At 46.4% G+C, this 20367-nt stretch overlaps 1 protein-coding gene across 2 annotated transcripts; it reads right to left on the minus strand.

Annotated features, from left to right (window-relative positions):
* Positions 1 to 14864: 14864 nt before the first annotated feature.
* AURKAIP1 (aurora kinase A interacting protein 1) lies at positions 14865 to 19122 on the minus strand. Of its 2 annotated transcripts, none has more exons than XM_085080126.1 (4): positions 18994 to 19122; positions 18427 to 18515; positions 17247 to 17692; positions 14865 to 15725 (listed from the first exon to the last, which is right to left on the minus strand). In XM_085080126.1, exons 2-4 carry the CDS (start codon positions 18476 to 18478, stop codon positions 15618 to 15620), a joined length of 606 nt encoding a protein of 201 aa, XP_084936252.1. In that variant the 5' UTR covers positions 18479 to 18515; positions 18994 to 19122; the 3' UTR covers positions 14865 to 15617. The 2 variants fall into 2 exon arrangements, with proteins under 2 accessions (XP_084936252.1, XP_084936253.1); XM_085080127.1 differs by lacking the exon at positions 18994 to 19122 and adding an exon at positions 18644 to 18858.
* Between the last annotated feature and the right edge of the window lie 1245 nt (positions 19123 to 20367).

Genomic DNA, 20367 nt, shown 5'->3' on the forward strand with positions numbered 1-20367 from the left:
TCCAGCTGTCTGCTCCAGACTGGATTTCTTCTGCTGCCTTCCGTGGGGTTTTGATCTTTGTCTCCTCATATGGTTTCACTTGGAGCTCCAGTCTCCAAAGACAGCCTAGAAAACAATGTTTACCCTGCCCTGTGATTTGTAAGCGAGGGCTGGGTGTTTGCAGGGGAATTGCAATAAAGTCACTATAAAATAGGAGATAGAATTGCAATAAAGTCAGGAAATAGAGTATCAAATAGGAGACAGACTAGCTGCTGCTAGGAGATTAAAATTATATATTATAGTAAAACTGAAATATGGTGATTTTTTCTGCCCTCTTGCATTCTGCTGTCAGGTTGTGGTTGCTGATGGTTAACACCGTTTAGTGGGTTTGATTTATTGGATTTAACAAGTCAAATTAGTCATCAAGTGGGAAAAGTTGAGGAGAGGGAATCAAAATTTACTGTCCTTAAATGTCTGTTTGTAGAACAGAGCTAAACAGAGCAAAACTCTACAGGAGAGCTTAAAAACAGAGGTTAGGAAACTTCCCCTTGGATCCACGGGGAAAAACTTCATTGCCACACTTGAATTTTCCCTTCAGACATTTCTCTGCCTCTCTACCAGAAAATAAATTCCCTCTATCCCAGAGGGGGAAGAGTTTCAGGAAAGGGCAGAGTGTTATAATTATAATGTAATTATAATTATAACAAACCCCTAAATCATCATCTAAATAATTATACACTGCAACGAGGGAAGCTTTGGAAGCATCCAGACCAGAGCAGAACTTCACCTAGTCCAGGATCCAGCAGCAGGTAGAACCAGACACTTCCAAAGAAATTCCAAAGAAATTCCAACAAAATTTCAAGAAACTGGAGCCATTATTATTATTATTATTATTATTATATAATATGACCATGAAAAAAAGCCTGCTGTTAACCCCACATGGTCCAAGCCAGATCCAGAGAACTGCTGGTTTGTTTTTAGGGGAAAATCCTAAAAGAATCCTCAGATAAGAACCTCACAAAACTTCCCTGCAAACTCCATCTGCCATTACATTGAGGAGCTACAAATGGGATACAAACTCTGCATTCCCACCCTCCTCCCCTGAGCTGTGGCACCACCTGGCTATTAACAAATCCAGCCTAATTACATCCCTAATCCCATCATTTTCTTAGGAATTCCCATTATTCCAGCTGCAGAACCACCTGCAGGCAGCACAGGCTGCTGCTCCCTCCTGTGCCAGGTGTCCCAGGCAGGACAGCACTGGTCCAGAGTGGCAGTTTTGGGAGATTCCAGGAATCTCAGGGAAGAAGGAGCCTTTCCTGGTCTCCATCAGAGAGCCAGAGCAGCCTCAGATCTGACAGCCCTTGGTTCAGAGCAGCCTGGAAAATGCCTGGCTGGGAGGCAAAAACTGCTCCCTGCTTCCTCCCAGGATCTTCCAGGCTACAATTCCAGGATTTTTCCCCATTTTTCTGCCTCTCAGCTGTGGCACTGCAGAGGTTACTGCCTGCTCCTGGCAGGGTTTCTGGGAGGGAGGCAGATTGCTGTGGTTTTGCTGTCATGAACTGGATATTTCCTGGCTGGGAGAAGCCAAGTCCAGGCTGAACCCGCTGCAGTCTCCTGCAGAAAATCACCCACGGGAAGGGGAGAAGAGCAGCAGCTTCTCTGGGGCTCACAAGGAGGGGGGGGAAAGGGACTCAGGACCTGTTTGGCAGATCTCTGAATTGTCCCCACTCTAATCCTGCTCACTCTGCAGCCAGCCCAGCTTCCTGGAGCTCGGCTGCTCCAAAGGCATCCTGGAAAAGCAGCTGTGTCAACATTTTCCCTGCTCAGGAGCCGAATTTTTAAGGAGAGTCTCTGTTCTGAGCTGAGCAGTGCTCCCCAGCCTTTCTCCCTCCTCACTCCCAGGGGAACTGGGGTGGTGATTCTCCCACCACGAAGCATCTTTTGGCTGCTTCCCTCATCTCCAGCTGACCACAGATCCTGACCAGGGCAAGAACCTCATCCAGGCAAGGGAAAGGACCTTGCAGCAGCAGCAGGAGTGGTTTTGCAAGCTCTGCACCTGCCATCAGAGCAGGGCAGCAGCAGCAGGAAGGCTCCCATGTTTCCAGTCATTATGGCAAAAGAAAATAGGTATTTTCAGCTAAAAACAGGGGCTCAGATGGAAAAAACCCTGATAAAACACAGTATCATAAGGTGACTTGGTTTGTGGGAAGTTACGACTGTCAGGAAGTTTTTTGCTCCCCATCTCTTCCATTTTTAACATTTTTGTTTCCAGCCCTGCCATCAGAGCAGGGCAGCAGCAGCAGAAAGGCTCCCACGTTGCCAGAATCACCCCATTTTCGTTATTTAATGGGTATTTCACACCTATTTCAGATAAAAACAATGGCTCAGATGGACAAAGCCCTGATAAAACACAGTGTAATAAGGTTCATTGGTTTGTGGGAAGTTATGACTGTCAGGAAGTTTTTTTCCTCCCCATCTCTTCCATTTTTAACATTTTTTGTTTCCAGGCTGCACTGAGAGATCTCCCAATAAATCCAAATCGAAGATCAGCAGCCAGAAAAACTGAGGAAGTCGTGGATCAGGAGGAAGGTCTGATACCAAGGGGAACCTCCCCATCCTTAATTTCAATTTTGAGAGGCACTAACCCTGGGAAGCAGGAGTAAAAGTTGCCCCTTCCACCCCATCTGCACAGCCAAAAATACATGTATTTAAAAAGGAATGCCAAGATTAATGATCTGTGGACACAAATGACAGGATGAGGCCTTGTGTGCAGGATTTGCCAACACTCCAGGCTTATCATCAACAACTTTTTAAATACAGGACCTGGAGAGTTCCACCAGGATCAAAGGAAAAGGGAAAATACCTACCCATGGGAAGAAGCAAGGATCATTCCCAGAACAGAAAATTAGTAGGGAATGCTAGATCTTAGGACAGCTAATTGACAGTGGCAAAGGCAGCAAGGATTCCTCAAAAAAAAAAAATTAAAAAGGGGAAAAAGAATTTTGCATGGGAACAGCAAAAGAAAGGCACTGCAGTTCAGGGTTCCTTTACACTGACACCACTTTTCGCTCAGTGGCAAAGCTTTTCTCTCAAAAACAAATCTCTCAGCTGCCACGAACCCCCCCTGAGCAAGCCTGAAATAATCCAACTTACAGCAGGAGCTGTGAACTGAAAGGGCAGAGCTGCCAGCTGACCACAATGGCAGGGCTGCCAGGCTGAGCCTGTCATTACTGCAGGGCTGGAACAAGCTGGGCACCTCTCAGCCCCACCATTACCCTGTTTGTTCCCCAGCCACAAACACCACAGGCCCTGGTTTGCCTCCTCAAAGAGCAGATGACAAGCTGAAGGTCTCACCAGATGTTTTTCTGCTTTGTTTCATTGTGCTGCAGTGCTGAATCACCAGGCTGGGGTGCAGCCACCAAAACAGCAGCTGAGGTGAACCTTCACGGGCTGGGGGTGAGGAGAGCAGAGTTCTGATATCCTCTTACACTGGGGAGGAAGAAAAAAATGTCATGGCAACATTAAATATCACTTTGGGACAACCAAAACCAGGTGAAATCCACAAAAATACCCCATATTTACCAGGCTGGGGTGCAGCCACCAAAGCAGCAGCTGAGGTGAACCTTCACAGGCTGGGGGTGAGAAGAGCAGAGTTCTGATATCCCCTTACACTGGGGAAGAATAAAAAAAATATCATGGCAACATTAAATAACACTGTGGGACAACCAGAAATAGGTGAAACCCATAAAAATAACCCACAAAAATACCCCACAGCACCAGGCTGGGGTGCAGCCACCAAAACAGAAGCTAAGGCAAACCTTCACGGGCTGGGGGTGAGGAGAGCAGAGTTCTCACATCCCCTTACACTGGGGAGGAAGAAAAAAATGTCATGGCAACATTAAATATCACTTTGGGACAACCAGAAATAGGTGAAACCCATAAAAATAACCCACAAAAATACCCCACAGCACCAGGCTGGGGTGCAGCCACCACAGCAGCAGCTGAGGCAAAGCCTCCCAGGCTGAGTGGGCAGAGCTGTGATATCCCCTTGCTCTGGGGAGGAATAAAATAAAGTCATGGCAACATTAAATATCACTTTGGGACAACCAGAAACTGGTGAAACCCACAAAAATAATCCACAAAAATACCCCACATCACCAGGCTGGGGTGCAGCCACCAAAACAGAAGCTAAGGCAAACCTTCACGGGTTGGGGGTGAGAAGAGCAGAGCTCTGACATCCTCTTACACTGGGGAGGAAGAAAAAAATATCATGGCAACATTAAATATCACTTTGGGACAACCAAAAACAGGTGAAATCCACAAAAATACCCCATATTTACCAGGCTGGGGTGCAGCCACCACAGCAGCAGCTGAGACAAAGCCTCAGACGCTGAGGGGGCAGAGCTCTGATATCCCCTGGCTCTGGGGAGGAAGAAAAAAATATCATGGCAACATTAAATAACACTTTGGCACAACCAGAAATAGGTGAAACCCACAAAAATAACCCACAAAAATACCCCACATCACCAGCTTGGGGTGCAGCCACCAAAACAGAAGCTAAGGCAAACCTTCACAGGCTGGGGGTAAGGAGAGCAGAGTTCTGATATCCCCTTACACTGGGGAGGAAGAAAAAAATATCATGGCAACATTAAATAACACCATGGGACAACCAGAAACAGGTGAAACCCACAAAAATAACCCCCTGAGAATCACTGCCATGGTCTCAGCCCAACACTCCTCAATCCCAGAATTTCTGAGGTTGGAAAGCCCCCCTGGATCAGAGTCCAAGCTGTGCTTGATCCCCACTTGTCCCCAGCCCAGAGCACTGAGTGTTCCTTGGACACCTGCAGGGATGGAAACTCCAAACCTCCCTGGGCAGCTCCTTCCAAGGCCTGACCACCCTTTCCATGCAGAAATTCCTGCTGATGCCCAGCCTGAGCCTCCCCTGGGGCAGCTGGAGGTTGCATTTGGAATCAAAAATATAGGAATAAAAACACCACGTGGGTTTGGGGGCTTTGTCCTTTGCAGGCAACTCCTCAGCTTCTTCCTGCCTTGCATCTCCAGCTGAAATCTCCACTTCCCTCAGTGCCCAGGGAGCATAAATTAATTTATGTGGATGTCCAGGAATGCAGGGAATTCAGTCAGAGGGAATTGCTGAGAATTTTCTGATCTGCTGAACCCACTGAGCTGTGCAGGCAGTGTGGGACAGATTGGGATGTGCCCAAGTGAGGAGTTAAACTGCAGAGCTCTCCAGCTGGGTGGATTATTCCCATTAATCCATGTCTGTGTGTCCTTCCAGCCCTGCTGTCCTCACAGCAGGTCACAGAGCTCTGGCTGCACCCACAAAGCAGCTCCAAAAGCTCCCTGCTTCCTCCAGCCCAGCACAGTTGGATGGCACAGTATTTAAACACCCCCTTTGGCTGGAAAAGCTTCAGATTCCTGGGATTCATCTCAAAACCATTAATAGAAACCAGTTACAAAAACAGAGAAATTGCCCAGGAAACCAACACTGATTTTTTTTTTAATTTTTTTTTTTTTTTTAATTCCAGACAGAAGCTACCCAAAGAAAACAAGTGGCCAAGGAGAAATGGGAAAACAACAGGCAGCAAGTAAATCAGGGATGGAAAGAGAGACACAAAGAGGCATCTCACTGACACCCAGAGAGCAGATGTAAATTTGAGTTTTCTCTTAAATTTAATTTTTTTTGGCAAGACCAAACTGCAGAAAGATCAATCTGAAAATTCAGTTCACTATAAAAAGATTTTTAGTTGGGAAAAAAAAAAAAAAGCAGCTTGCTAAAATCGTTTCAATTTAAATGTTGTTTGAAAACAGACTATTAAAATCACATTCAATGTGTTTTCTGGTCCCTCATTCCTGTCTGCAAGGCTCTCTCTTGGCCACAGCACACTCAGGCCTGTCCCACACAGCACAGGCAGCTCCTGGGAGGAAAAATTTGGAATCCAAGCAGACAGGAGCAGGAGGGAGCCATGAACACACAAGGAAATGAGTCACCCAGACTCACTGAGCAGAGCCTGCACCAGCTGCACTCCAGCCTGGGCACAATTTGGGCAGAATTTGGGCAGAACCCTCATTTTTCACTTTCCAGTGGCTCTGTTTCACCCCTCTTGCCTCTCAGATCTCCCCAATATTTCCATTCCCTATGGCAAACAGGAGTCATTCCTACCTGCTGCTTCTTTACCCCAGAGAAATGATATTTCCTAATTTTTATTTCATTTGAACTATTAAATACTTATCTCCCACTCTGTTCTGAGAGTCAGGAGGGTCTTCAACACAGAATATTAAAGGAAAAGCAGGTGTGAGCTGAAAATCCCTGCATGAACCAAGAGGGGATGGGAAAATACACAACTCTGGGGTTACCAAGAATCAGAAAATCAGTATTTGAAATGGTTAATCCTCCCCTAAGGTTCACAGCAGCACCAGCAACTGGATTTCCCTAGGAAACTGGGATTTTTTGCAGGGCCATTTCCAACTGGGCGCCCCAAAACTTTCTAAATTTATACATATTACCCCCAAAAATCAACTTTCAAACTGAAGTGCTTGAGACAGAAGTGTGTCCAAGCCCTGACACGGGACTGACTCACTGCCCCGTGGTCCTGGAGCATCTCAGCTTTCCCAAATCCACAACGAATCCATCAGGCTCTGCTCCAGGGGCCAAATCCCCAGCCCTGCTCTGATCTGGGAGCTGGCAGACAGCACTGAGGCTCAGGAGGAAATGGCTGAGGCATCAAATCACCCTTTGAGCTCTGCTCAGCCCCGGGGTTTGTGTCCAGAAATGGCTCCAGAAGTGTCTCCAGCAAGCAGCAGCTCCCTGCTGGGATATTCCACTCACCATGTTCTGAATTCCAGGGAAAAGGCACCAGGCCTGGCTCCCATCTCTAATGGGGCAGGAATTTTGCACTTTCCTTCTTCCCAGATTTCCAGGTTTTCCATGGAATTGTTCATCCTACACAGAGCAGGTTCTGAGGGAGAGAGGAGAACCAACTGGGCTGGGAAAATGTCCAAAAATCCTGCTTTGCTGTCCAGCATTCCAGGTCACTCCCAAGCCCCTGGAGCAGGCTGACCACACCACAACCTGACCACAAGAACAGCACAAACTGAATTTCACTCCTCCCACTAAATCAGGTTTCCCTAACCTGGGAAAAACTCAAACCACAACACCCAGCGCTGCTCATTCCTGGGAGGAACAGAAAATCCTGGGAGGTGACATTTTGTGTCCCCATCTCTAAAGGGACACGAACTCTGCACCCTCCTTCATCCCAGATCTCCAGGTTTTCCATGGAATTGTTCATCCTACACAAAGCAGGTTCTGAGGGAGAGAGGGGAGGCTGAAAAAGTACCCAAAAATCCTGCATTGCTGTCCAGCATTCCAGGACACTCCCAAGCCCCTGGAGCAGGCTGACCACACCACAACCTGACCACAAGAACAGCACAAACTGAATTTCACTCCTCCCACTAAATCAGGTTTCCCTAACCTGGGAAAAACTCAAACCACAACACCCAGTGCTGCTCATTCCTGGGAGCAACAGAAAATCCTGGGAGCAACAGAAAATCCTGGCAGCTGACATTTTCTGTCCCCATCTCTAAAGGGACACAAACTCTGCACCCTCCTTCCTTCCAGATCTCCAGGTTTTCCATGGAATTGTTCATCCTACACACAGCAGGTTCTGAGGGAGAGAGGGGAGGCTGAAAAAGTACCCAAAAATCCTGCACTGCTGTCCAGCATTCCAGGTCACTCCCAAGCTGACCACACCACAACCTGACCACAAGAACAGCACAAACTGAATTTCACTCCTCCCACTAAATCAGGTTTCCCTAACCTGGGAAAAACTCAAACCACAACACCCAGTGCTGCTCATTCCTGGGAAGAACAGAAAATCCTGGGAGTCCTCAGGAGCTGAGAGCTGACATTTTGTGTCCCATTTCTGCCCACCAGCACTGTGTGTCCCAAACCACATCTTTTGGCCTCTCTGCACGTGGGAACAGAGCTCTGGGATGAGGAGGTTTTGGAGGAATCTCTGCTCTTCACACTAATTGCAGCCCGTCCGTTGCACCCGCCTAAAATAATTAAGCAGTGGCATTCTGGGCAGAGCAGATTATTTTGAGATCAGAAATGACTGGGGAAAGAGTGGAAAAATTAGTGGGTTGGTCCTCTGAAGAGGGGTGCTCAAAGGTGCCTCCCAGAGTTGTGCTGTTTAGCTCAGGTTTGCAGGGCATTTCATTAAAAAATAAAAATAAAAATACTTTGGGTGAAAGGAGGTTGCTTGTTGAAATGCAATATAATCCTGCTGCCAAATTTAGAGACATCAAGATGGGGTCTGGCCAGCTTTTAAGGGCAATCTGTGTGAAAAGTGTGTTTGCTCAGGATTAACCCAAGAGGACTCTTGGCAAATGTAATTTTAGTGAAAAAACCTCAAGGTGCTGCTTGCTTTGCCTCCTTTAGAAATCCAAGGAGAGTTCCCACTCCAGGCTGGGTATGACACCACATGTGGAAATGCACGTTTCTCCCTCAGAACAATGTGGAAATGCACATTTCTCCCTCAGAACAATGTGGAAATCCATATTTCTCCCTCAGAACAATGTGGAAATCCATATTTCTCCCTCAGAACAATGTGGAAATCCATATTTCTCCCTCAGAACAATGTGGAAATCCGTATTTCTCCCTCAGAACAATGTGGAAATCCATATTTGTCCCTCAGAACAATGTGGAAATCCATATTTCTCCCTCAGAACAAGGTGGAAATCCATATTTCTCCCTCAGAACAATGTGGAAATCCATATTTCTCCCTCAGAACAATGTAGAAATCCATATTTCTCCCTCAGAACAATGTGGAAATCCATATTTCTCCCTCAGAACAATGTGGAAATCCATATTTCTCCCTCAGAACAATGTGGAAATCCATATTTCTCCCTCAGAACAATGTGGAAATGCATATTTGTCCCTCAGAACAATGTGGAAATGCACATTTCTCCCTCAGAACAATGTGGAAATCCATATTTCTCCTTCAGAACAATGTGGAAATCCATATTTCTCCCTCAGAACAATGTGGAAACATTCAGGTGACTTTATCCTGGCATCCCTGCTCCAGAAGGAGCTGTTCCTACACTGGAAGCCACATTTTTTCTTTGCTCTCCTCTCCACAATTACAAATCACTCCAACAGAAGATGTTGCCATCCAAGGCACAGATATTATCTTCCACTCTTTTCTTTTTCACATTCCCAGGTTTTTGCACAAATTCCTGACGAGAGAAAGCTTTTCCTGCCCTCCCTTCCCCAGGGGATGCTGTTTGCAGACAGCAGCACACATTTATCCCTGCCCTGGGCCTGCAGCAGTGCTCAGGGATGGCAGGAGGCCAGGAATAACCCAGGATATTCTCCAGTGCAATCAGGCAGGGAGAATCCTCTGCAGATGCCCACTGGGACCTGGAAAGGCACAGGAAAGCTTCAGGAAGTCCCAGTGCTGACAGAGGGAAAACCCTGAGGGATCAGCCCTGACTCACCCAGCAGTGAGGCTGCTGAGTAACTCGGTGCTGCTCACGTTTTTTGCTGACTGCAACTCGATTTTTTCCACCTCTTTTTTTTCCCCTTTGGCTGCTCATCCTTCAGTTTTAACCAGCTCTTCGCTGGCTGGTGGTAAAGCTCAGCCAGATCATCCCACCATGAGCCAATTCTCTTCAAAACACAAAAATCCCAGACTGTTCATTTTTTACCTGCTGTGCCAACTCCTTGCTCACCCTTCACTTTTAACCAGCTCTTCACTGGCTGGTGGTAAAGCTCAGCCAGATCATCCCACCATGAACCAATTCTCTTCAAACATAAAAATCCCAAACTGTTCATTTTTTACCTGCTGTGCCAACTCCTTGCTCACCCTTCAGTTTTAACCAGCTCTTCACTGGCTGGTGGTAAAGCTCAGCCAGATCATCCCACCATGAACCAATTCTCTTCAAACACAAAAATCCCAAACTGTTCATTTTTTACCTGCTGTGCTAACTCCTTGCTCACCCTTCAGTTTTAACCAGCTCTTCACTGGCTGGTGGTGAAGCTCAGTCAGATCATCCCACCATGGACCAATTCTCTTCAAACATAAAAATCCCAAATTGTTCATTTTTCACCTGCTGTGCCAACTCCTTGCTCATCCTTCAGTTTTAACCAGCTCTTCACTGGCTGGTGGTAAAGCTCAGCCAGATCATCCCACCATGAGCCAATTCTCTTCAAACATAAAAATCCCAAACTTCATATTTTACCTGCTGTGCTAACTCCTTGCTCACCCTTCAGTTTTAACCAGCTCTTCACTGGCTGGTGGTAAAACTCAGCCAGATCATCCCATGAACCAATTCTCTTCAAACACAAAAATCCCAAACTGTTCATTTTTTACCTGCTGTGCCAACTCCTTGCTCACAACTCCACATCTTGGTCTCAACACCAATCACTTTCCAAGTGGGAAAAGGATTCTGAAAGGATTCTGAAGGGATTCTGAAGGGATTCTCCAGCTGCTGAAAGGCTCCAAGTGTTTTTTTCCAGACCTGGACACATCAAATGCAGTGACATTCCCTCAGCACAACACCTGGGAGAACAGCACCAAGCCTTGATTACTGAACAAGTGAAAAAAACACATTTTTTTAAACAATATTTCATGTTTTCTACTTTAAACAAAATTTTAGCCACTTCCATTTTGCCTTGTCAAGGCAGCTACAGTAATATGATCCCACTGTCCATTCAAACTCCTCCTTCTTCCCATTATTTTGCAGAAAATTCCAGCCACATTCAAGGGGGAACAAGTCTCAGTTTTATATTTCTTAGTATCCATGCAGGGGGCAAGACTCAAAAATTCCCTGAATCAGGGATTTGACACAAAAGGGACTTAGCAGATGGTTTGGTTAAATTCTCTGACTCACAGAACTCCTTGTTTCAGTTTTGTTCTTCTGTTTTATAGGGCAAGTCAGGCAAGAATGGATTCTTCCACAGCAAAGCCTGTGTTTGCTCCAAGCTACCTCAGATGTTTACAGGAGCTCCAGTTATTGATATTTTTATTTATTTATTTTAAAACCAGTGAGGAAAAAAAAAAGCAAAAAAAACCCCACTTTTCAAACCCATTTCAGCTCTGCAAATGGCTGGGTACAGAGTGCTGTTATTTTTGGAGAGGTTCAGCCCAAATGACCCCAAAACCAGGATGTTTACCTGGAAAACAGAGCAGAACAGCATGAATGGTGAAAAGAAAAGATGGCATTTGAGTCAAGCCCAGGTGGTGTTTGTGAGCTCAGGGAGATCTCCTCAGCCAGGTTTGCAGCTGGTGGGAACAAGCCTGGTCTGTTAAATTTGGAAGCTCTGGCTCAGCAATCAGTCCCACCAAAGCAGAGCTGGCTGCAGGGCTGGAGAAGGAGCAGGTCAGAGCTGCTGAAGCCAATGTACACCAATATTTTGGGTTTTCACATGAAAGTGAGCCATTGAGCAGGGTGTGAGCTCAGCAGGGTGAAGGTCCTCACTGTTCCTGCTCAGGAGTTATTAGGCAATGGTAGGCAGGTCCTAAAAATGCCCTGAAAGGTGTTTTGTACCCCAAATGCTCACAAACACTGACAGGGATGAGTGATTTCTTTTTGAGGATGTCTGGAGTTTACTAATGGAAAAAAGAACAACATTTTCCACAATGAAGTCATCAGAACAACTTGGGTTTTTTGCAGAGAAATCCTCCAGTAGCAAAGGGAGGAAGCATCACCTCTGTCCTATCCTTCTGGTGGTAGAAAACCCCAAAACAAAACCAACCAATCAAACAAACAAAAAACCCCCAAAACAAAACCAACCAAACAAAAAACCCAAAACAAAAACCAACCAACCAAAAAACCCAAAACAAAAACCAACCAACCAAACAAAAAACCCCCAAAACAAAATCAACCAATCAAACAAACAAAAAAAAAACCAAAACAAAACCAACCAACCAAACAAACAAAACCCCAAAACAAAACCAACCAAACAACAAAAAAACCCAAAACAAAACCAACCAATCAAACAAAAAAACCCCCAAAAAACAACCAAACAACCAAACAAAAAAACCCCAAAACAAAACCAACCAACCAACCAAACAAAACCCCAAAAAAAACAACCAACCAAACAAAAAAACCCCAAAACAAAAACCAACCAAACAAAAAACCCAAAACAAAACCCAACCAATCAAACAAACAAAAAAACCCCCAAATCAAAATCAACCAAACAAAAAAAAACCCAAAACAAAAACCAACCAACCAAACAAAAAAAACCCAAAACAAAATCAAACAAACAAACAACAAAAAAAACCAAAACAAAACCAACCAATCAAACAAACAAAACCCAAAAAAACCAACCAACCAAAAAAACCCCCCAAAACAAAACCAACCAATCAAACAAAAAACCCCCCAAAAAACAACCAAACAACCAAAAAAAACCCCCAAAACAAAACCAACCAATCAAACAAAAAAAACCCCAAAAAACAACCAAACAACCAAAAAAAACCCCCAAAACAAAACCAACCAATCAAACAAACAAAAAAAAACCCCAAAAAACCCAACCAAACAAACAAAAAAACCCCAAAACAAAAACGAACCAAACAAACACAAAAAAACCCCAAAACAAAAACAAACCAAACAAATAAAAAAAACCCCAAAACAAAAACCAACCAACCAAACAAACAAAAAAACCCCCAAAAAACCAATCAAACAAACAAAAAAACCGCCCCAAAAAAACCAAACAAACAAAAAAACCCCCAAAAACCAAAGTAAACAAAAACCCCACAAACAACAACAAACAACACCCCACATAGAAATAAACCACAGATATACGCAAAATAAAAAACCAACAAACCCCACACTCCAAAAAAAACCCCAAGTTTTAGCTACACCTACCAGGAGCCAATTCACAGACACACCAAAAAAACCCCAACAAACCCCACACTCCAAAAAAACCCAGATTTGAGGCACACCAGCTACTAGGGGCCAATACAACAAACACAGGAAGAATATTTCTATTTATTTCTCTTTTTGCTGCTCCATTTGTGTGCAGCCAGTGGCATCCCACGTGTGCTTGCACCCATGAAATCATCCTTGAAAACACTGGGAATAAATCCTTCCAGCCTGCACCAGATCCTTTAGGATTTAGGGACACTCCAACCAAAAACACAGGGAATAAATCCTTCCAGCCTGCACCAGATCCTTTAGGATTTAGGGACACTCCAACCAAAAACACTGGGAATAAATCCTCCCAGCCTGCACCAGATCCTTTAGGATTTAGGGACACTCCAACCAAAAACACTGGGAATAAATCCTTCCAGCCTGCACCAGATCCTCTAGGATTTAGGGACACTCCAACCAAAAACACAGGAATAAATCCTTCCAACCTGCACCAGATCCTTTAGGATTTAGGGACACTCCAACCAAAAACACTGGGAATAAATCCTTCCAGCCTGCACCAGATCCTTTAGGATTTAGGGACATTCCAACCTTTTGGCAGGCTGTTTTCCCTCTGCCTTCCCAAGCTGGGCAGCTCCTGGTTTGAATCAGCTCAGCTCTGCTCCCTGGAGCAGGAGAAGCACTCATTACATCTCACCCTGTTTCCTCTCTCTGCAGGATTGCTGTCTGGAATTCCTGTGCCAAGGACAGAGGAGATCCCTGAGCTGTCTGCATCACCTCAGGGCTGCTCTAACAGCTCCCAGACCATCCAGCAGGCTCTGCAGGGGGAGCATAGATTTGGTTCAGAGGAATAAAATTTAGAGTTTTCATCCTTTCCAAGTCAGCTGACTTCCTATTTCAGAGCCAACTCGCTCCAGCACAAACCTGATCACTGTGAGAAAACTCAACTTGGTGTTCTCTTCAGCTGAACTTGCTGCCTGCAAGGAATTAGGGATGAGAGAAATTTGGATTATATTCCAATTTTGAGGGATCTTTCCAGCCCAATGACTGACATAAAATCCCCATCCCACCAGTCATCTGTAATAAAGACAATTAATTTGTCTGGTTACCTCCTGCTTTCATCCATTTCCTCTCAGAACAGCAAAAAATAAGAGAGAAATCTTCAGCATTTTGGGAATTTTAAGCCAAAGCTTTCCTGTTTGCAGCCTTTTTTGTTACCACAGCCACACAAACCTTTCCTAAGGATGCAGATATTTTGGAGAGGAAGGGCAGCTCCTCACAAAGCTTTGTGAAGTTTATCCTGGACTCGTGCTCCCTCTACAGAAAAACAGGAGCAGCAGAAAAACAGAACCTCTCTGGTTCTGCTCAGCAAAGTGAGAGTTTCAAATTGCATCCTGTGGTGAACAACACCAGAGGAAGCTGACACAGCCCTGGGGTGTAAAACCTGATTAGAACCTTGTAAGACACAATTTTTCCACGAGGAAAACACAAATCCTGAGAGGTGTGAGATGTTAAGGAGTTGCTGCCTGTGAAGGTGGTGAGGCACAGACTGCCTGGAGAAGTTGTGGCTCAGGATGTCCTCCCTGCAGTCAGGTTAAACTGCACCTTCTAGCAATGACTTCCACAGATTATTTTCTTCCCTTTCAGTTTATTCTCTCCTAGCAGAAAACAGGCAATGCATTTTCTGTACAAAAATCAGATTAAAGAGCTCATTCTTTTCCTCTCAGTCCATTCCATCTCTGTGCCAGAACACAAATCACACCAAACCACCCAGAACTGCCTCAAACCCCAAAAAGAAAAGCAGAGCCCAAACCAGAATCCAGATAAAAAAATCCTACAAATCACACCAAACCACCCAGAACTGCCTCAAACCCCAAAAAGAAAAGCAGAATCCAAACCAGAACCCAGATAAAAAAATCCTACAAATCACACCAAACTACCCAGAACTGCCTCAAACCCCAAAAAGAAAAGCAGAATCCAAACCAGAACCCAGATAAAAAATCCTGTCAAGGTTTATTTGAAATACCTGTATTTTTCACAGCTTTCACGACTTCTCTTCAACCATGCATAACCAGCTGATTGTTATCAGGCTTGTCTCAGGCACAGAAGTATTTGTAGTTAATAAATAATTAGCTCTGAACTTCTACTTTTACCAATATCTGGATGTTCTACATGACAGGGGTCAACCAAAGACAAAAAATAACCCTTTTTTTTTTTTTTTATTAGCACAAAATAGAACACAAAAATCAATGTGCCTTTTAAGGATGCTCATGCAATGCCTAAGGCACACCAAGGCTCCAGAAAAGAGACAACAAAAGCTCCTGCAGGTACATTCCATGGAATTCTGATCCAATCCCCACCCCACTATAATTTTTAGGAAAACCCCAGCCTTTCTGCAGTAAGAATGCAATTTAGAAAAGAACTTTCCCAAAGGTCTGTGCCATCTGTACAACGAGGAGAATTATTCCACCAAAGCCATCTCCCAAAGAACCTGATTGCCCTCAGGTTGAGTCTCACCTTCAAGAGGGACTAAAGAAATTCAGCTGCAGCCCAAAAACACACCAAAACAGCAGCAAAGAGCTCACAGCTCTCCTCTGGGGAGGAAATCACTGTTTGTCCTCGGAGAGCTCCTTCCTACTATTTTCATCACAATCAGAAAAAGGTTAAATGTCATCCGTGTACTTAAATATTATTTTTTTTTTTAATGACAACGGCAGGTTAAGATTCATGACAGGTGGTTTTTATCGCTTGGAACTCCTCAGGTAGATCTTGGGGGTTTGCCAGCCTGCAGGAGCACTTTTCAAGCCAGCTCTTTTCCAGATGCGCTCCAGATCTTTCTCAAATTTTATCTAAAAAAGGAAAATAAAAATGGGAAAACACCTCAGAAGCAACACTCACTGCCCATGAGTCCCAAGGACAATGTAGATATAAAACACACAAAGGTAACAAAGGTTCTAAGTGTCAAAATATTTAATCATACTGCAGAAACACCAGAAAAGATTAAAATGCACAAGGATCTTGGCAGTATTATTTTAAAAGTCCTGGGCAAGGAAAACTGAGAAGGTGGACAATGAAAGGGTGAGGAAATTAAAAGGATTTTACAGTGTTTAACACTGCCTCCTACAAATCTGAAGCAGCAAAATTACAGTTAACCCCCATTTGCATCTGGGCAAGGTGAGAATTCCCAGGAATTATATCTAATTATATCTAATAATATATTTACACTAAATTATATCCCACTGAAAGGCAGGGCTGAAGGAGAACATCCCCAGCTTGAACAAACCCCCATGTCTTCCCTCTAGTAAGGGAAGTAAAAGGTTTTCATACAGAAAAATAGGAAAGGAAGCACCTGGGGATGTTGGCAAGACAGGGAAGAAATTAAGATTAAACCAACCTCCCTGATCCAGGGTAACTCATTAATTCATCCTTCACACAAATGCTAAAATTCATCATAAATATAATCACATATATATATGAGTTATTGTCATGGAAGAAAAATCATGCCCAGCAATTATCACATTGATCTTTGGAATCACAGAATCACAGAGTTTGGAAAAGATCTCCAAGATCATTGAGTCCAACTGATGCCACATCCAGGGTGAGTTCACCACCTCCCTGGGCAGCCCCTTCCCGTGCCTGACACTGCTTTCCATGGAGAAATTCCTCCTGGAGTCCAACCTGACCTGACCCAGCCCAGCTTGAGGCTGAATGCTGAATCCACCAAGGCTCATTTTTCCCAAATCCTTCCACTCAAACCCTCATCCAACCCCTGAACAGAAGCCATTTCTGTGACGAAACTCCCCCTCCCCTGAGCTGACACTGCTTTCCATGGAGAAATTCCTCCTGGAGACCCTCCCCAGCACAGCTTGAGGCTGAATGCTGAATCCACCGAGGCTCATTTTTCCCAAATCCATTCCACTCAAACCCTCATCCAACCCCTGAACAGCAGCTAACTGGATGAGCCATTTCTGTGAGGAAACTCCCCTTCCCCTGAGCTGACACTGCTTTCCCTGGAGAAATTCCTCCTGATGTCCAACCTGACCCTCCCCAGCACAGCTTGAGGCTGAATGCTGAATCCATCAAGGCTCATTTTTCCCCAAATCCATTCCACTCAAACCCTCATCCAACCCCTGAACAGAAGCCATTTCTGTCAGGAAACTGCCCATCCCCTGAGCTGACACTGCTTTCCATGGAGAAATTCCTCCTGGAGTCCACCCTGACCCTCCCCAGCACAGCTTGAGGCTGAATGCTGAATCCATCGAGGCTCATTTTTCCCCAGATCCATTCCACTCAAACCCTCATCCAACCCCTGAACAGAATCCAACTGGATGAGCCATTTCTGTGAGGGATTCCCCCTCCCCTGAGCTCACCTGCCGCCTCCTCTTGCGCCCTTCCTTCACCCTCCTGCGGATGAACTTCCTCCTCTTGATCAGCTTCTTGTACTTGTGCTTGTTCATCTTCCTCCTGCGGATCTTCAGCACATTCCTGCACTGCACCTTGTCACCCAGGGCTCCTCCTCCTCCTTCCCCCACCGCCCCTGTCCCAGCAGGAGGGGGACATTGGGACGGCTGTGGGGTTTCATGGCTCGCTCCTTCCTGAGCACCCTCGGCTCTGGGCAGGGAGTACCTCACAGTCAGCCAGCTCTCCAAGGGGCTGATGGAGAGTTTCCTGGGGATGAGGATCTCCTCCAGCTCGGGGTCCAGCGTGTGCCACTGCTGGGGCTGAGCCCCGCTGGGGTTGGGGGGCTGAGTGCTGTAGCGTGCGGATGGAGAGCGGCAGCAGAGGAAGGAGGACACTGACCTGGGCAGAAGGTGGCCTTTGGGAGAGAGGGATGGCATTTAAATGGCAGAATTTACCAGCAGGAGAATGAGAAAAGCTCTGCCCAGCTCTCAAATTGCCAGACAGCATTAGCCAGGATGATCTAATACAGGGAAAGGCTCACAGAAGGTTTATCGTCATCACAGAAGCAAGGAAGTCTTTTCAACTTTTAACTACAATGCCACGATGTTTAAAATACATTATACTTTACCAGGTAAACAGCCCAAATCACCCAGGCAGAGCAGGGTGGAGCTTCTCCTTCACTGGCAAATATCCCTGCCCATGGCAAGGGACAATTCTGTCCCATGGAATTCTGTGGTCTGTAAGGTTCCTTGGGTTCTGCCCCATGGAATTCTGTGGTCTGTAAGGTTCCTTGGGTTCTGCCCCATGGAATTCTGTGGTCTGTAAGGTTCCTTCCAACCCAAACCATTCCACGATTCCCTTCAGTGGAATGTTTTTATGTTATTTGATGGAAAATCAGTTTGGAATGGTAAGGCAGTGTTTGCTGTGTCAAACCTCTCTGCTGTGAAGGAATCTCCTCCTGAGCTTACAAGCAGTTTTAAAAGCTACACCACACTTTATATAATCGATAAGAGACATCATAAGCACTGACTCAACAACAGCCTCCTCCCTCCTGCACTGCTTGGTGGAAAAGAAGCTTCTGGGAGCCTTTTTAACCCAGGAAAATAAACCCAAACAAGGAGAAAACTCGGCCACACAAAACCAATTTACCTGCGATTCTCGATGCCTTCAGTAACTGGGAGCTCAGCTTTGATATTAACATTTTGTTTCACTTTGTTCACTGGCAGAGCCAGCAATGACTGTCCAAATAAGAACATTTATTCCATAAGGCAAACATGCAGCTTAAAAAAAACCTCCTCTTTTCAGTCCCAACCCCAAAACCACAGGCTGAGTGAGTGAAACACCCTAAACACCCTCCTCGTTTTACCCTCAGCCTGTCGGGCTCTGCTGGGGGGGCAAGCACCGGATAGCTGAGCCGCGGAGGTGATTTATAAACAAAGCTTGGGCTGTTTGAACTTTAAAAACACGGCAACACTAGCCGAGCTCCATGGCACAGCCCTGCTCCCCCTCAGGCCGGGAGGAGCAGCCGCGCGGCCTAAGCACGGCCCGTCACCGCGGAGCGCCTCCCTCCCCGCAGCCCTCCCAGCGCGGCCGCCTCTGCCCCGCCCCGGGCACGGTCTGCACGGAGCCCCCGGGCCGCCGCGCCCGCCCTGCCTCCCCTCACGGCCTCAGGGCCTCAGGGCCTCCGGGCCCGCCGCCATCGCCGCCATCACCCACCGGCCCGCCGGCCCGCCAGCACCGGAACTTCCGCCCGCCCGCTGCGCCCCCTGCCGGCGCCCGGGGGAACGGTGCCTCACGGCGCTTCGTGATCCTTCATGGCGCCCAACGGCACCTCACTGTCCTTCACAGTGCCCAACGGCACCTCACGGCCCTTCACAGTGCCCAACGGCACCTCATGATCCTTCACGGTGCCCAACGGCCCCTCGTGATCCTTCATGGTGCCCAACGGCCCTTCGTGATCCTTCATGGTGCCCAACGGCCTCTTACTGTCCCTCACTGCCCTTCGTGATCCTTCATGGTGCCCAACGGCCCTTCACTGTCCCTCACTGCCCCTCGTGATCCTTCGTGGTGCCCAACGGCCTCTTTCTTACTGTCTCTCACTGCCCCTCGTGATCCTTCGTGGTGCCCAACAGCCCCTCACGGCCGTTCATGATCCTTCATGGTGCCCAACGGCCCTTCATGACCCTTCATGGTGCCCAACGGCACCTCATGGCCCTTCATGGTGCCCAACGGCCCCTCATAATCCTTCACGGTGCCCAACGGCCTTTCACTGTCCCTCACTGCCCTTTGTGATCCTTCACGGTGCCCAACGGCCCCTCGTGATCCTTCATGGTTCCCAACGGTCCCTCACAGCAGTTCATGGTTCTTCATGGTTCCCAATGGCCTTCACGGCCCTTAATGGTCTATCAAGGTCCTGGCTTTGGTCTTTAGTGGTTCCCAACGGCCCCTCACGGCCCTTTGTGATCCTTCATGGTGCCCAACAGCCCCTCACTGTCCCTCACGGCCGTTCATGATCCTTCACGGTTCCCAACGGCCCCTCACAGCCCTTTGTCATCCTTAATGGTGCCCAAAGGCCTCTCACTTTCCCTCACGGTCATTCATGGTCTATCAAGATCCCAGTCTCGGTCCTTCATGATCCCCAACAGCCCCTCACTGTCCCTCACAGCTGTTCATGGTCCCCATGACAAGGTGGGGATGGGTCACAAATTGGACTCAATGATCTTTTCCAGCCTAAAAAATCCTGTAATTTCATAAAGTATCCTGTGATCCTGTAAAGTATTCTGTGATCCTGTCACAGTGAGCCAGATGGGTCTCAAAGATCTTTTCCAGCCCAAAAGATCCTGTGATTTTGTAAAGAATCTGCAATCCTGTAAAGGATTCTGCGATCCTGTTCCAGGGAGCCAGACTGGACCCAATGATCTTTTCCAGCCCAAAAGATCTTGTGATTTTGTAAAGAATCTGCAATCCTGTAAAGGATTCCGTGATCCTGTAAAGGATTGTGCTGTCCTGTGAAGGATTCTGCTATCCTGTAAAGGATTCCGTGATCCTGTAAAGGATTCTGCTATCCTGTGAAGGATTCCGCTATCCTGT

The sequence above is a fragment of the Lichenostomus cassidix genome, chromosome 21 (assembly GCF_008360975.1).
Source record: "Lichenostomus cassidix isolate B80296 chromosome 21, HeHo_3.0, whole genome shotgun sequence".
Taxonomy (NCBI): domain Eukaryota; kingdom Metazoa; phylum Chordata; class Aves; order Passeriformes; family Meliphagidae; genus Lichenostomus; species Lichenostomus cassidix.

Excerpts from the sequence above, each read along its gene's own strand:
- AURKAIP1 (XM_085080126.1), bottom strand. The coding sequence starts at position 18,478 with ATGTTAATATCAAAGCTGAGCTCCCAGTTACTGAAGGCATCGAGAATC. Across the intron at positions 17,693-18,426 it reads GAAGGCATCGAGAATCGCAG|GCCACCTTCTGCCCAGGTCA; the intron begins GTAAATTGGTTT and ends TCTCTCCCAAAG. Across the intron at positions 15,726-17,246 it reads GGCGCAAGAGGAGGCGGCAG|ATAAAATTTGAGAAAGATCT; the intron begins GTGAGCTCAGGG and ends TTCCTTTTTTAG.